The 15,663-nt window shown below is 39.5% G+C and overlaps 1 protein-coding gene across 4 annotated transcripts in view; it reads right to left on the bottom strand.

Annotated features, from left to right (window-relative positions):
* LOC118400066 (contactin-4-like) overlaps positions 1 to 15,663 on the bottom strand; it is a 172,691-nt gene that overhangs the window by 112,234 nt on the left and 44,794 nt on the right. For all 4 annotated transcript variants that reach the window (XM_035796461.2, XM_035796463.2, XM_035796460.2 and 1 more), the window contains exons 3-4: positions 13,130 to 13,262; positions 8,976 to 9,151 (exon numbers count right to left, since the gene is read on the bottom strand). In XM_035796461.2, coding sequence (XP_035652354.1) covers positions 8,976 to 9,151; positions 13,130 to 13,262 — 309 coding nt within the window. The remainder of the gene's footprint in view (positions 1 to 8,975; positions 9,152 to 13,129; positions 13,263 to 15,663) is intronic.

Below are 15,663 nucleotides of genomic sequence, written 5' to 3' on the forward strand. Positions count from 1 at the left end.
GCAGTTAATGACTGATGTTTCTTTTCATTTTGTTCTTATCAAAGAAGAAGCATTCAAAGCCACGAGGTGGAGAAATGTACATGATATCTGATGCAACTGCATACAGTGCTGTACAGATACAGTACCTGCATTCTATTAAGGAAAAAGTTGAAATAGCTGGTAGATATTTACCCTTCATTAACTCAGCTTACTGTGCTCTCTCTATACACATTATCACAACAGCTGGAGAGTAATGTTTCGGAATTATTCACGCTTAAATGAGGGATTCATGTACTGTATATCCTCCAGGGCTTGTGGTCTGCTCTTTTGACTTACTGGGATTTTCACACCATGTTCAGTAAATCTAGGATTCTCAAATCTCTGGATGAACAGAGTTCGTAAAAATCTAGAGCCCAGAGGAAAAAAAGGGAAATAAAAACAGCAAATCTGCAATTGCACATGTTCTGTGAGAGAAATACATACACGCTCTATGAATGTAAACTAAAAACAACTACGGATCGTTTTCTGGCAAAATATACACTACCCATCAAAAGTTTTAGAACACCAACTCATTCAAGGTTTTTCTTTATTTTACTTTTTTCTACATTGTAGAATAATAGTGAAGACATCAAACTATGAAATAACACATACGGGATCATTTAGTAACCAAAAAAGTGTTAAACAAATCTAAATATATTTTGTATTTGAGATTCTTCAAATAGCCACCCTTTGCCTTGATGACAGCTTTGCACACTCTTGGCATTCTCTCAACCAGCTTCACCTGGAATGTTTTTCCAACAGTCTTGAAGGAGTTCCCACATATTATGCTGAGCACTTGTTGGCTGCTTTTCCTTTACTCTGTGGCCCGACTCATCCCAAACCATCTCAATTTGGTTGAGGTCGGGAGATTGTGGAGGCAAGGTCATCATATGCAGCAATCCATCACTCAATCCATCATTCTTGGTGAAATAGCCCCTTGCACAGCTTCGAGGTGTGTTTCGCGTCATTGTCCTGTCGAAAACAAATGATAGTCCCACTAAGCTCAAACCAGATGGGATGGCGTATCACTGCAGAATGCTGTGGTAGCCATGCTGGTTAAGTGTGCCTTGAATTTAAAAAAAAGTGTCACCAGCAAAGCACCAAAGTGTCACCCCACACCATAGCACATCCTCCTCCATGATTCACGGTGGGAAATACACATGCGGAGATAATCCGTTCAGCCACACCTCATCTCACAAAGACACGGCGGTTGGAACCAAAAATCTACAATTTGGACTCCAGACTTAAGGACAGATTTTCACAGGTCTAATGTCCATTGCTCGTGTTTCTTGGCCGAAGCAAGTCTCTTCTTATTATTGGTGTCCTTTAGTAGTGGTTTCTTTGCAGAAATTCAACCATGAAAGCTTGATTCACACAGTCTCCTCTGAACAGTTGATGTTGAGATGTGTCTGTTACTTGAACTCTGTGAAGCATTTATTTGGGCTGCAATTTCTGAGGCTGGTAACTCTAATGAACGTATTCTCTGCAGCAGAGGTAATTCCGGGTCTTCCATTCCTGTGGCGGTCCTCATGAGAGCCAGTTTCATCATAGCGCTTGATGGTTTTTGTTAATGCACTTGAAGAAACGTTCAAAGTTCTTAAAATGTCCCATATTGACTGACCTTCATGTCTTAAAGTAATGATGGACTGTTGTTTCTCTTTGCTTATTTGAGCTGTTCTTGCCATAATATGGACTTTTACCAAATTGGGCCATCTTCTGTATACCCCCCTACCTTGTCACAACACAAGTGATTGGCTGAAACACATTAAGGAGGAAATTAACTTTTAAGAAGGCACATCTGCTACTTGAAATTCCATTTGACTACCTCATCAAGCTGGTTGAGAGAATGCCAATAGTGTGCAAAGCTGTCATCAAGGCAAATGGTGGCTATTTCAATCATTTCAAATATAACAAGTCTTTTGAGTTATTTAACACTTTTTTGGTTACTACATGATTCCATATGTGTTATTTATAGTTTTGATGTCTTCACCATTATTCTACAATGCAGAGAATAGTAAAAATAAAAACCCTTGAATGTGTAGGTGTTTTAAAACGTTTTACAGGTAGTGTCTGTACTAAACATACTTTTAATCCGGACCCACATTTCCATTTCCATTGCCAACAAATACCTTTTCTACAACAAATTATTGGTCAGTTTTCAGTCTAACACTATAGACAAACTTGAATACACTATTTCACAATGTATCACATTCAAAGCATGGCCTTTGAAATAGTTTCCACGTAACAACTGAACTCTGTGACTCAGACACATTGGATATACAAGCTATTCATCAGTATTAATTATGGTGTACATCTTTTACATAATCACTGATAATGAATCAATAGAAATACTTATCAAGGCCAGACGGTATTGAGTGAGAGACTGGCCCTCTATTCATCAGTTAGCCATGCCTCAGCCAGCAGACAGGACCTACTCCTCACCGGCAGCACCATCATCCATCAAAAGTTCCGAGAGGGAAGGGTAACGCCAAATTATTTGGAGCACTGCCACTCTCATGGGGGTAACCTTGACGGCCCAGGGCCCAGTAGAATATCTAGAGGAACAATAACTTTTTCCAACTGAAGAATATATACCTATTGAAACTTTACACTCTTAGAAAAAAATGGTTCCCAAAGGGTTCTTCGGCTGTCCCCATAGGATAACCTGTTTTGGTTCCAGGCAGAGCCCTTTTTGGTTCTACGTAGAACCTTTTTGGGTTTCATGTAGAACCCTCGGTAGAAAGGGTTCTACATGGAACCCAAACGGGTTCTACCTGGAACCAAAAAGGGTTATTCAAAAGGTTTTCCTATGGGGACAGCCGAAGAACCATTTAAGGTTCTAGATAGCACCTTTTTCTCTAAGAGTGTAGGAAGCAGAGTGCTGATTGTTGTCCATACTGAAATTCAGACCATACCATCGGGTATTACTAGTAGACCAAAATATATCCAAACATGACTGACAAATCACTGACAAGTAAGCAGATGCAGTTGGTTTAAGATATTCCTAGATATTTCTGATAAGAAAGTCCAACAAAGTGACATTATTATGCACTTTGAGATTATTCTTGTATAATGAAAAGCACTTTATAAATGTAATAAACTACTATGAATTATTATCTTTTATTTTAGACAGCTCTTCCCCTGTGCTCAATGTCACTTCAAGTTCATAGACATGGAAATGAGCAGATGGAAAACTAGCCATTGGTTTAAAGTAAGCAAGGCAGGAAGCAACAGTTCCAACATCAGAGGATTTGCATTCACAGAGCAAACAAATTGAACATTACATCAATCAGGGTGAGTATATCCTAAGGGTGTGAAGAAGTTGTGAGGAATAAATGATACATCCCATGAATATTAAGAGATATGATTAATTCTGAATATTAACACCAGAATGAAATAAACATGATAGTTGTTGTACAAAATGGAAAAGGATTGATACAGTGTTGAAAGGGGCTGGATGAGATAAACATGACAGTTGTTGTACAAAATGGAAAAGGATTGATACAGTGTTGAAAGGGGCTGGATGAGATAAACATGACAGTTGTTGTACAAAATGGAAAAGGATTGATACAGTGTTGAAAGGGGCTGGATGAGATAAACATGACAGTTGTTGTACAAAATGGAAAAGGATTGATACAGTGTTGAAAGGGGCTGGATGAGATAAACATGACAGTTGTTGTACAAAATGGAAAAGGATTGATACAGTGTTGAAAGGGGCTGGATGAGATAAACATGATAGTTGTTGTACAAAATGGAAAAGGATTGATACAGTGTTGAAAGGGGCTGGATGAGATAAACATGACAGTTGTTGTACAAAATGGAAAAGGATTGATACAGTGTTGAAAGGGGCTGGATGAGATAAACATGACAGTTGTTGTACAAAATGGAAAAGGATTGATACAGTGTTGAAAGGGGCTGGATGAGATAAACATGATAGTTGTTGTACAAAATGGAAAATAATTGATACAGTGTTGAAAGGGGCTGGATGAGATAAACATGATAGTTGTTGTACAAAATGGAAAAGGATTGATACAGTGTTGAAAGGGGCTGGATGAGATAAACATGATAGTTGTTGTATAAAATGGAAAATAATTGATACAGTGTTGAAAGGGGCTGGATGAGATAAACATGATAGTTGTTGTACAAAATGGAAAAGGATTGATACAGTGTTGAAAGGGGCTGGATGAGATAAACATGATAGTTGTTGTACAAAATGGAAAATAATTGATACAGTGTTGAAAGGGGCTGGATGAGATAAACATGATAGTTGTTGTACAAAATGGAAAAGGATTGATACAGTGTTGAAAGGGGCTGGATGAGATAAACATGATAGTTGTTGTATAAAATGGAAAATAATTGATACAGTGTTGAAAGGGGCTGGATGAGATAAACATGACAGTTGTTGTACAAAATGGAAAAGGATTGATACAGTGTTGAAAGGGGCTGGATGAGATAAACATGATAGTTGTTGTACAAAATGGAAAAGGATTGATACAGTGTTGAAAGGGGCTGGATGAGATAAACATGATAGTTGTTGTACAAAATGGAAAAGGATTGATACAGTGTTGAAAGGGGCTGGATGAGATAAACATGACAGTTGTTGTACAAAATAGAAAAGGATTGATACCGTGTTGAAAGGGGCTGGATGAGATAAACATGACAGTTGTTGTACAAAATGGAAAAGGCTTTATACAGTGTTGAAAGGAGCTGGATGAGATAAAGATGAGTTACAGTGGTTGAAAGATTGTCAAAAACCTAAGAAAATAAATCTTATTTAATCATCCTTTGCATTCTTAAACTATCTTTATGTTCAGCCAGTCAATTCATCGCAACAATTACGTATTTAAAAAAAGATTACAGTACACAAGAAACATGATTAAAACACTATGCATGAGGTTCACGTTCGATGTTGATTTGAATTTATTTTTTAACTTTCTTTACCCAGAACTCAATTACTGAATTAGGAAGCAGAGCTTGTCCTTCAGACAACATCAGTGCGTCCGTAATGACAATGATCCATTTCCTATGGATCTTACTGACAAGGCTTTCAATATCTGTGCAATTAAAGCAATCCAATTCAGGAGGAAAGGCAGAGAAACGCATATCTCCTTGAAGTATTTTGATGTTCATTGTTCATGGTCACTTTTTTATTATCTCAACTTTGCAAGGTCAAGCTCCAGTGGAATAATCACAGAGCATATTTTAAAACACTAAATAGCCAACTTTCATTACGCTTCTCTGGTAGAAGATGGTATTGATTGAAGCCATATTTCCATAGAATTCATTTTAAGAGCAATAACATATTCCATTCATTTAATCTGCACATGGACAGAATGTATTTTTGATTGAGCTGAAGCGGATTCACTGACGTAGCACACGCCACCGCATCCCCCACACGGGGTGGAACGAGCTTTGGATTTTGTTGTATTACTTCATAAGGGAAAGTATTTGTTTTTATTCATTTCCATGTCGGCTCTTTTCCTGGAAACGCCCTTGTCCGGAGCAAAGGTCCCGATTTCAAACTCTCCAAAAAACGGTTTAAAATTTAATAACGGGCAAAAAATGTATATTAACTGAAAAATTATAGGATGTAATTACTTGGAATAGCCCTCTGTGACTTGAAAGAATATTTCTCTCAGAACTTTGATTCCTAAAATATGTGTCCAGAGATTTGGTTGACTTAATCAGGAATGGGCAGGGTCAGCTATACCACAAGGACCCCTTATTCATGTCCTCATTACATTTTCTGCAACAAAACCATTCATGGTCTGTAAAGTTATCTACTTTTGATAGATTAAAACAAACAATATTGAAATCACCATGGCGACAACCATAGTCTGTCAACTCCATCTGCCTGATAGATTAAGATAGACTATGGTATGAATTTTGGTCCAAATATGTCACATTTAATTAGGTTTTAGAGTTATGAAGCAACTGAGGAAAAACAAAATTGCTACTGTGTACACCACTTGAGTAAAGTGGTATACAATTTTTGTCAACTCCGTAAAATATCAACTCTGTCAGATTTTTCTCTAACGTCTACTCTGTCTGAGTCCTGAAAGATCTGACAGAATGGTTATGTTTTTGTTGGGGATTTTCAATTGAATCGTTTTCCATATTTTGCAAATGTTGGTACTGAACTTTATTTTATGAGGAATAAAATCTGTTTTGAGTATCTGTTGTCAACTCTGTCAGTGGCTCCTTGATGACTAACCCTCTTAAGATATTTGTTTTAGTCCATTTTCTGACAAAATATTGTAATAATCGTTCTGCAACTTTGAAGTATTTGCTATGCTAGACCTAAGGGATAATGTTTTCTTTATAAATGTTATTTTATGTTCTAAATCTAGAAAAACATGCCAAAATGCTAACATAATTAGCCCTGGAGAATTTAACCGTGCTATAAAAGAAAACAAAGAGAAGTTAGAATATTTAGAATTAAACAATCATGGCCTTTAAACACTTGTTGGACAACAAAGGTCTTTCCTCGAACCTTGCGGGGGGCCCAGGGAAACTGCGCTACGCCGCTGACTGTACTGCACCAATTAAGTGGTACGCAAGTTACAGTATAAAATGACATTCATATATTACATGTGAATCAACAGAAAACCATTTTCAAGTTCAAGAACACAATACAGTTAACATAGAAACAGGTAAGAAATTAACACATGGAAAATGATCGACACAAGATGAATAAGATGTAGATTATATTGTGCCCAAAGGTATAATAGTGTCAAATCCACCAATTTCCTCATATAACATCATGCCATCCTCTGAGGAAAATGAGCTGGCCAATCAGTGGTCGACTCACATGAATATTTGTAATGACCGCTATCCGCCCACACCATTCTGTTGTTGGGGTATGCCCATACCATTTCAATACAGAAAAATGCATGTTTAACATACTTCAGTTTTTAAAAACTCATATTTCACTCATATTAGCAGGTTTCCATCCAATTGGCAAAAGATTTTCATGCGCATATTCAAAAATATGCATAAAGAAAATAGGCACATTTTCCCAACAGTAGTGTGTTTCACTAAACTGAATTAATGTGGATAAAAATCAGAGCGTGATGACATAGTCCACACAAAATGTACATTTTTGCTTAAGTTTTCATGTTCCATCGCATTTTCAACTCTACCCATCATTTTGTCACAAAAGCTGTTGAGTTAAGTAGCAAACGTGTCTATTCTGGTCTTGGCAGGTGTGCTCTAGCCAACAACAGCTCTCAGATACAGTGAAGGTAGGCTGTATGGATAGGCTAGTCTACAAAATGAGATTATTAGGGAAAAGAGCGAGAATAGTTGTATTTGTCAAACAGCAGTCAAGCATCGATTATCATATCACCAGAATATTTGTTGGAAAGGAGCATCAAGCTCATCACCTTGCACTTTCACCACGCTGTGATTTCACCACCCCTATTTCATCTGTAGCCTAATACACTGCATGGTTTCTGAGTCATAGTGAGAGGACCACACTCCATATCATCGCAACTCCAAGTTTACTTTGATTTTATGGTTACTAGATCAATATTTGCGCATCAAGGCTGTTCCACCGCCATTTCTCACATAATTAATTGTACCGACACAAAAAGATCCCACCATGTCGGCGTTCATAAAATTGTACCGAAACGTCCTGTTTCAAATCACAGCTGTCGTTTATTTATTTTTTATACGGTATGACTTTACGGCCATAAAAACTATGGATGGAACATGCTTACTGTAGTTAATAATAGGTCAAATGTCATAGTAATTGGGAAACACTGGACAGTTACTTTCATGTTTCAGTACTTTCTTCACTGCTTTTTACAGTAGAATCTTCTCTAAAACATTGCTGATCATTGGGGATGACAACATGTGGCTATAGACATCGGGTACTGTCGTCACAATGTTGACATGAAGCTGAGAGCCACATAGACGTTATCTCTCATCTCTACTCTAACAAATTCTAGGAAACACTCTAATAATATCAGCTGCCCTTAAAATGATTCTCTTCCACCCGCACCATTCAGTCATCATGCGGAGTAAATGAATCTTTACCAAGAGTAATAAAGAAGATGCATGCTTTAATATGTGACAACAACCCAAGACTGGTAAGGTCAGGCCGTGGCAATTGATGAAACTGTCACTGTATTAACCCTATAGTGACAGTGGAGTTCCCTTACGAAATCGAATTGTTCCTGCTCAGGGGTTAGACTGGGCTCAACCAAGGGACAAAACAAATAGCGTGTGAGGGATGGAGCGGCCTTGTTCCCAACGTGGGTCATCAAAATTCAATCTGAAGAAGCCATCACTCACTTCACTGCCAATGTCGTCATTTAAGGATGTCCAATAACTGGAGGAGCAGCAGGGAGTATTGAGTTCGTAGTTTAGAGGGAAAGGGCTAAATGGAAACCACAGGCTCTTCATCTTATTCACAATCTTGATCTTATTCTACTCACGTCTCAGTTATAATGTCTAAAGCTCCGCAATTAAAAAAAAAATCTTATTCTACAATAACGATTCTTTTCACATGCTGAGACAAGATGATTTCTATTCGGTTTTATACTTACGGTGACATTACTTTTGCTCAATATGCTTTAACTGAACATCTTGGAGAGTCTGTCATGTGTTATAAGAACAGTATGTGGTAGTGTAGGCATTTATTGCTACTTATTTTGAGTAACAGCCAAGCCTGGGGAAGGTGATGGAGAGTTAGTTTTGTGCGTTGGAGTTGTGTAGATTCATGTTTAAGCTCTATCAGGATTAGGATGCACCCTGACAGAAAGGGGAGTGTGGAATCACAGCACTGGGAACTGCTGCTCCCCAAGGAGACATTTTCATGTTGATCGCTTTATCAGGTGGGACACGAGACACTATCACAAGTCCCAATGACATATCTTTTATGTCACATGCTTTCACACTGCTGGCTAGTACAGTTTGATCAGAAAGGGAACTAAAGATAGTTAGTGACTTACATGCAAAGGTTAGACTGGCCTCTCGGCTCACGATGGTCCCAAAAGAGTTGAAGGCGAGGCACTGATATGTTCCAGCATCCTGGTCTTTGTCCAAATGGCTGATTCGGAGGTTGCCTCCAGACAGGCTGTAGTGTGAGACTGATTTTGGAGTGATTGCGGTGCCATTCAGTTTCCACCTAAAAACAGAATGAAAAGCAGTCAGATCCAGAACAATTGATAGACAATCTTAGAATCCCACCATTAACTCAATTCTAATGTAGATCATTCACCTTTAGGACAAGATGAGATTCTGACAAAGAAAATGATGATTTTACCTTCATTTGATAAATTCCTTTTCAATAAGCGAAGAAAGGGCTTAGCGTTAATCTAAGTGGTGAACCACACTGACGGCCGGCACACCACGTAGCAGAAAAGAACCCACTCAACAAGAATACACAGCCTCCATCGCCATCCATCTTGCTAGACACCCAGTCAAACAGCATAAAAATGCAGCTTAATCATTACGATGCAGCAATTAAAATTAATGACTAGCGCCCTGCATTCTGCACTTTTGCATTCTACACCAGGCTACAAGATTATCATTGGTGTTAGAGGTGATCAGTGAAGGATATAATTCACTTATGAAGGCAGCAGATTCCTCAATCCCTCCACATTGAGCACAATGGCCGTTACAATGCCAAACAACATGGAGGGGTAAAGGGATCGATACCAGCTAAATCCCCGCTACGGAGGTGTGAACCCATCATTTACACATCACAGCGTCTTGACAGGAAAACACTTTGATACATGTAGGTATTTTCAACAACGTCCAGTTCTATTACAAAAAAAAAAGTCCAAAATGGCATTTCACATATGAGTAAGCATGATAGGTATTCTTAATCACTTTATTGGGAAATGGGCGACGCAAATCATGATTAGCGTCCAGGGCGATTAGTTGCTGATTATGTCTTTGGAGTGAGGAGAGTAATTGATTGTCTTTATGGATTCCAAACAGCTCAACAAATCGGGTGAATTTGTCAAAGCGTTTATAGAAATATCTGCATTAGGTTGGTGCAACTCTGCTTGAATAGATAAAAGCTATTTTATTGTATGATTTAGCCGAGAAAAGGCACTACTAATAAAGAGCCCACTGTAAAAGGTTAATGCCAGGTTAAAAGCATAACATTTGACGTCAATGTCTTTGTTCTCTTTCATCCAGCATTTAGACAACTACCGACCATATCAAGCATTTATATAAAGACTGGGACTGAGAGTTCTCTCCCAGAGCTTCGCTATAGAGAGGGGAGAGCTCAGGTCTTGCTACGCCAATTATGACTGAGGCACACTCAAGATAATAAGCACCTGAACATGTTCTGTATCAACGCTTGAGGAAAAGGGAACATGTAGTTCACCTAAAAATATCTGATTATAAACATTCCCTGTGGCTTTCTTCTTATGTTCAGAATACAATATGGCCATGCTATTAAATACATAGTGCTTATTGGAGTTGCACTGCTTGTACAAGCAACATATATAATGATTCCCGAATTCATTTCCATGCCTACTCCACACCAGCCTTACAGTACACACACAAGTCCCCTGGTCTCCAGAGCCTCATTACTTTACACACACTATGGCAAAGGTCCTCCCCGACCGTCTTACAAGGCAACTCCAGCCATTCGCTTACTTCCAATGCAAGAAAAACAAGTACCAACATTAATATTTTACTTCCCGGTAGTGAGTCTACTCAGACTTCCAGAGAGAGAGCCTGCAACAGGAAGAGAAGAGGATCTAACATGATCCTAGATCTCCAAGGGAGGAAGTCGTCATCAGCTCTCATAGCAGGCTGTTATGTGTTGTTACTAAGTGCTATTTCTGTTTCAGAGACGAAAATTGTATTCCATTAAAAATGAAAGCACCCTATTCAACAGCCTTCTAGTATTCTTCAACAGAGAGAGTGAGCAACAAATCCACAAGGAAAGCACTTAATAGAGCCAACAATTTGAATTACGCGTGCCCGCTAATTATTTTACTGACGGTTATTCATTTAATGCTTTATCCGTGACTTTCTAAGGCATTAAAAGAGGGCAAATTTAGGGACAGAGAAAGATATTTGATGAGTAATGTATAAGTATCTTGTTACAAATCACAAAGACTGCAGAGTGTACGACCCTGCGAAAGAAGATCACTGTCTATCTATCAATGTGCTACACCGTCTCAGTTTCACATGCGTTGGCAGGGAGAAGTCTTCTCACGTAGCGTTAAATGTGTCGTTCAAAAAGGCCCGGTTGACAGGAAAAAATGTGCTCGCTTAGGATTGTCAAGGTCTTTTTTTTGTAGCAAATAGGGTGTATTGGATGAGAGCTGAGACGGCTCCCGAGTGGCGCAGTGGTCTAACGCACTGCATCTCAGTACTAGAGGCGTCACTACGGACCCTGGTTTGATCCCGGGCTGTATCACAACCGGCTGTGATCAGGAGTCCCATAGGGCGGCGCACAATTGTCCCAGTGTCGTCCGGGTTAGGGGAGGGTTTGGCTGGGGTAGGCCGTCATTGTAAATAAGAAGTTGTTCTTAAATGACTTGTCTAGTTAAATAAAGGTTCAATAAAACATGTACAAATGTTAACCGCCATAGCTTTGACTGATATGGTAATCATGAGAAAACACATAACTCCACTTGTCTTTAGGTCAACATCGGAGCATTACGCTCTACAAGGTATGTTCTGCACAAAGGAATAAGTAAGGGAGTTAGGTTAACACACTAAGATGAAATCTATGGTCTTGTCACTAGATGTTGTCCAGACACTGACTCTTGAACAGAATTTAACATCACAGCTATGATACATCGAGCAACACATCTAATCAAGTACATGGACATGCTGCAGACAATCAAATAATCTCTTTGGCTATCAATCATTCTAGAGGGGGACACTGGTACAGCAGCTCCGTTTGTTAAGCACATGCTTCATGCAATCATGTTTTCAACAGGATGTCCATACAGTGGCATGATACAAAGCCACGTGGCTTACGAGTTTGTAGAATGTCACATCTTTTCCTTTAGCCTTCTGCATTGTACTTTTCTTTTTTGGGGAAACCAAATAGACCCAGAACCAGGGAACAATGCTTCTTCTTTCCAGAGTTAATAATCTCTTAGAAGCTTTATGTTTTGTAGGGACAGACCGTTTTAAAGCATATCAGAGGATGAGCCAAATGTAATGCCCAGCCTCTCTTACATCAGCCAGTCACAGCATACGATTTTGTGATGTGCAGTTAATGAACTTTGAAGATGATTTAGTCTACAGCTGTGTAAAGGAATACAGTCTTAGAAGGCAGGCAGGCAGGCAGGCAGGCAGGCAGGCAGGCAGGCAGGCAGGCAGGCAGGCAGGCAGGCAGCCCATCCCACCCCAAGGCTCTGTGCTTCTCTCTGACAGGACTGTACAGCGACCTTGACAGGAAACAGCTGATTAGGTCACCCTTTAAACTGGCTCAATCCCAAGTATTAAACGTACCAATCCTTCTAAATCTCAACCCAGCAATTTCACCGTGCAAACATGATTGACTTGAACCTTGCAGTTGCCAGCGATACAACTTACTAACCTTTCGATAGACTAACGAACCGTCCAGGAAAAGAAGAAGAGAGAGCGAAAGGGACAGTCTCTTTGAGCCTCTGCCTCAATTCGTTTGAACCAGATAATGTTCACAACCAGAGCCACACTGCTTTTCCCAAAATAGGAAAGATAATGTTCATAACCATAGCCACACTGCTTTTCCCAAAATAGGAAAGATAATGTTCCATACTATTTCTTAAGTGGGATGAATGCTTTTACCGTTCATGTGTGTGATCTCAATGAGCTAAAAAATATATATACAGTACCAGACAAGTTTTAGAACGCCTACTCATTCAAGGGTTTTTCTTAATTTGTACTATTTTCCACATTGTAGTATAATAGTAAAAATAAAGAAAACTCTGGAATAAGTAGGTGTGTCCAAACTTTTGACTCGTACTGTATTTTTATTTATTTATTTTACTGTATTTTTATTTTTTTACGATTTTGTGTCCAGCAGTCAGGGTGCTACATCGGAATGAAATAAAATTCACAAAATGATCGATCCACAAGAACAGAACAGAAGGAAATGATTGTGGTGGGAGATGTGCACTGTGTAATACATACTCACCGATAAAGTGGAGATGGGCTTCCCTGGGCCTCACAGCTGAACACCACCTCTCTGTTCTTCTCCTGGGAGTCCACAGGGAACACAATGCTGCCAGGCTGCTTGGTGAATACTGGGCTCTGCAGGACACTGCTCTCTATAGGGGGCACACAGACAGGGGATAACACTCAGCTTACACTCAGGCTCAGACAACAAACCTGCTTGCAAAACAGGCAATTAGTCCGAGGCAGCAAACAGGCCAGACCTGGTAAAACCAAAAGGTGTGGGGGGCGAACCACAAGCAGACAAAACATATCAATTAATTCCGTCTGTCACAGCACCGTCGCACAGACAAGAATTATCGGAAGTGAGACGTGTCTTCAAAAGCCATTTAGGCGGTAATAGGAGATCTCCAAATGTATACCAGTCGGGACACGTTTTAACTTGCATCCTTTTTTCACAAAGTGCTATTGGAGTAGTTGTGTCTCTGCAGACGTTTAAGCAATTAGTTGTGCGGTTAGCGTTCCTCGGCTGTGGTTTTGTATTCTCTCAGTGAAATGACACACACCGAACGGAAGTCTCCATTACTCCATGGGCAGCTGGGAATCCAATGGGCTATGTGTGCATGACTTAACAAAAGCCTTTAGTGTCAGTAAGCCATGGGATAAAGGACAAGTGACAGCCTTTGCAACCACCTTACCTTTGGCCTAGAATGTGATTAGATGTGATTCAAGGGTTATACAGTACATTACCTAGCCAATCTTCAGCCATTTCCATTCTGCGCTGCAGTAGTAGCAGACTCATGCTCGAGCCAGATCCATCGAGACATGACTATGGACTGTCTGTCGAGTCATTTTTTTTTTTTTTTTTTTAAACAACACAAAAAAAAAACAACACAACCAAAGAGTGTATTTAACACCTGCCTGTGGCTAGCCTGGCTAAAAGATATTCATGACTGGTTCCTGAAATGTGTATAACATCAAAGGTCAGTGTTCTTATTGGCTTGCAGCGGTGGTGCATATTGCCTTTACAATGGCGATCCAGGCCACTTATTTTGTCTCCGGAATAGAAAAGCTTTTTAGCAGCAGGATGTATCAATGCTACATTGTGCAGTAAATAACAAAGCCACTCAAAACATGACAATTTGCCTTATTCAATGCCATGTTTAAATAAACAATAACAGCGAAAAATACCTTACTGGGGGAATGATTTCCTGTGTTTGTGACCGTAGCTTTTGTCCTACCCTCACAAATTGCACAATTTCGATAATTACATGCCTTTGATGCCCTGTGAGCAGTCATTGAGACGTCATGCTAATTTGGGGAAAGATAAGCTCTGTTTTTCCCAGAACTTTGCCATGAAAATGAACACATCTGCTGTTTCTGTTTGGGATCTTCTCTAAGGTATCTCCCCTGAGGAAAAACAACAGAAAAACATGCTGGAGACGTCACATGACTGATAAGCTAATGTGACAAAATGCGTTTCAAAACAAAAACCCTAACTACGATACAGTACTCCCTTGCAGACCTAAAATATTTTCTTCCCGTTTTCAAACTAGGCCCGTCGGGGAAACAATTCGGGAGTGGCTCTAATAACATGCTTTAGTAAATGAACGCATGTGTGAACGTAATGAGTGAAGACAAGTTACAGTGTATTTGCCGCAAGTCTTAACTCATATCACTTCTGCAACAGATGCGACAGTCTCCACTGATTGTGACACGTTCCCATTCCCAATTTGGGATATTGTTTTGCCAGTACGTAATACAGTTAAAGAAAGCAGCACACCCTCTTCGCTCTCGTTCTGGGCAGACATGATAATAGTGTACTGTACATCTTATTCTACAGTGAAAGTAGGTCACCATTAAAGCCTCATGGAACACATGCAGCTATCTTTACAGTACTCCCTACTGGCCTCACATACCGTACCACAGACCAAAAAAAATAAGAAAGATTATAGCTTTATAGCACGATTCATGAGCATGATATTTGGCAGAAGAAACTTGTCAGGTGAAAGCACCAGGGTATACTTCTGCTGAGAAGGAGCCCCAGCGCTCTGAATTTCCAGCATGGCTCAAATTGGTGGCTTGCATTCATAATTGTGACATTCACACACACTTCCCCCATTTCTCATGCAAAATTCAGGTTATGAGACTGAGGTGGTGTTTTCATACTTTTCCATCAAATTTTCACGGGGTCATAATCAAGTTGCTCAATACACTGAGAGAGTTAGGACTGAAGTAATGCCCACATCCTTGCTAGATTTAACACAGAGATGACAAATGGAATAGATGATTGTTTAATGGAGAATACATTGGAAAGTGTACGATACAGAGACCATAAACCCTATTCCAAAACGTTGAAGTAAACAGGTTTACATTTTTGTGTCATTATTGTTGCCATCTGTAATAAGACCAAGCCAATTGTATTCACCCACTGATTGTGGGATGACCTTTATGAACTTGTCATGGAAGCCAGATTTTATTCTCAGAATGTCTTTTTTTTTTTCATCTTGAGAGAAAATGATCACACTAATTTGTTCCAGATTCAATGAATAATAC

Source organism: Oncorhynchus keta, chromosome 21 (genome assembly GCF_023373465.1).
Source record: "Oncorhynchus keta strain PuntledgeMale-10-30-2019 chromosome 21, Oket_V2, whole genome shotgun sequence".
Lineage (NCBI taxonomy): Eukaryota > Metazoa > Chordata > Actinopteri > Salmoniformes > Salmonidae > Oncorhynchus > Oncorhynchus keta.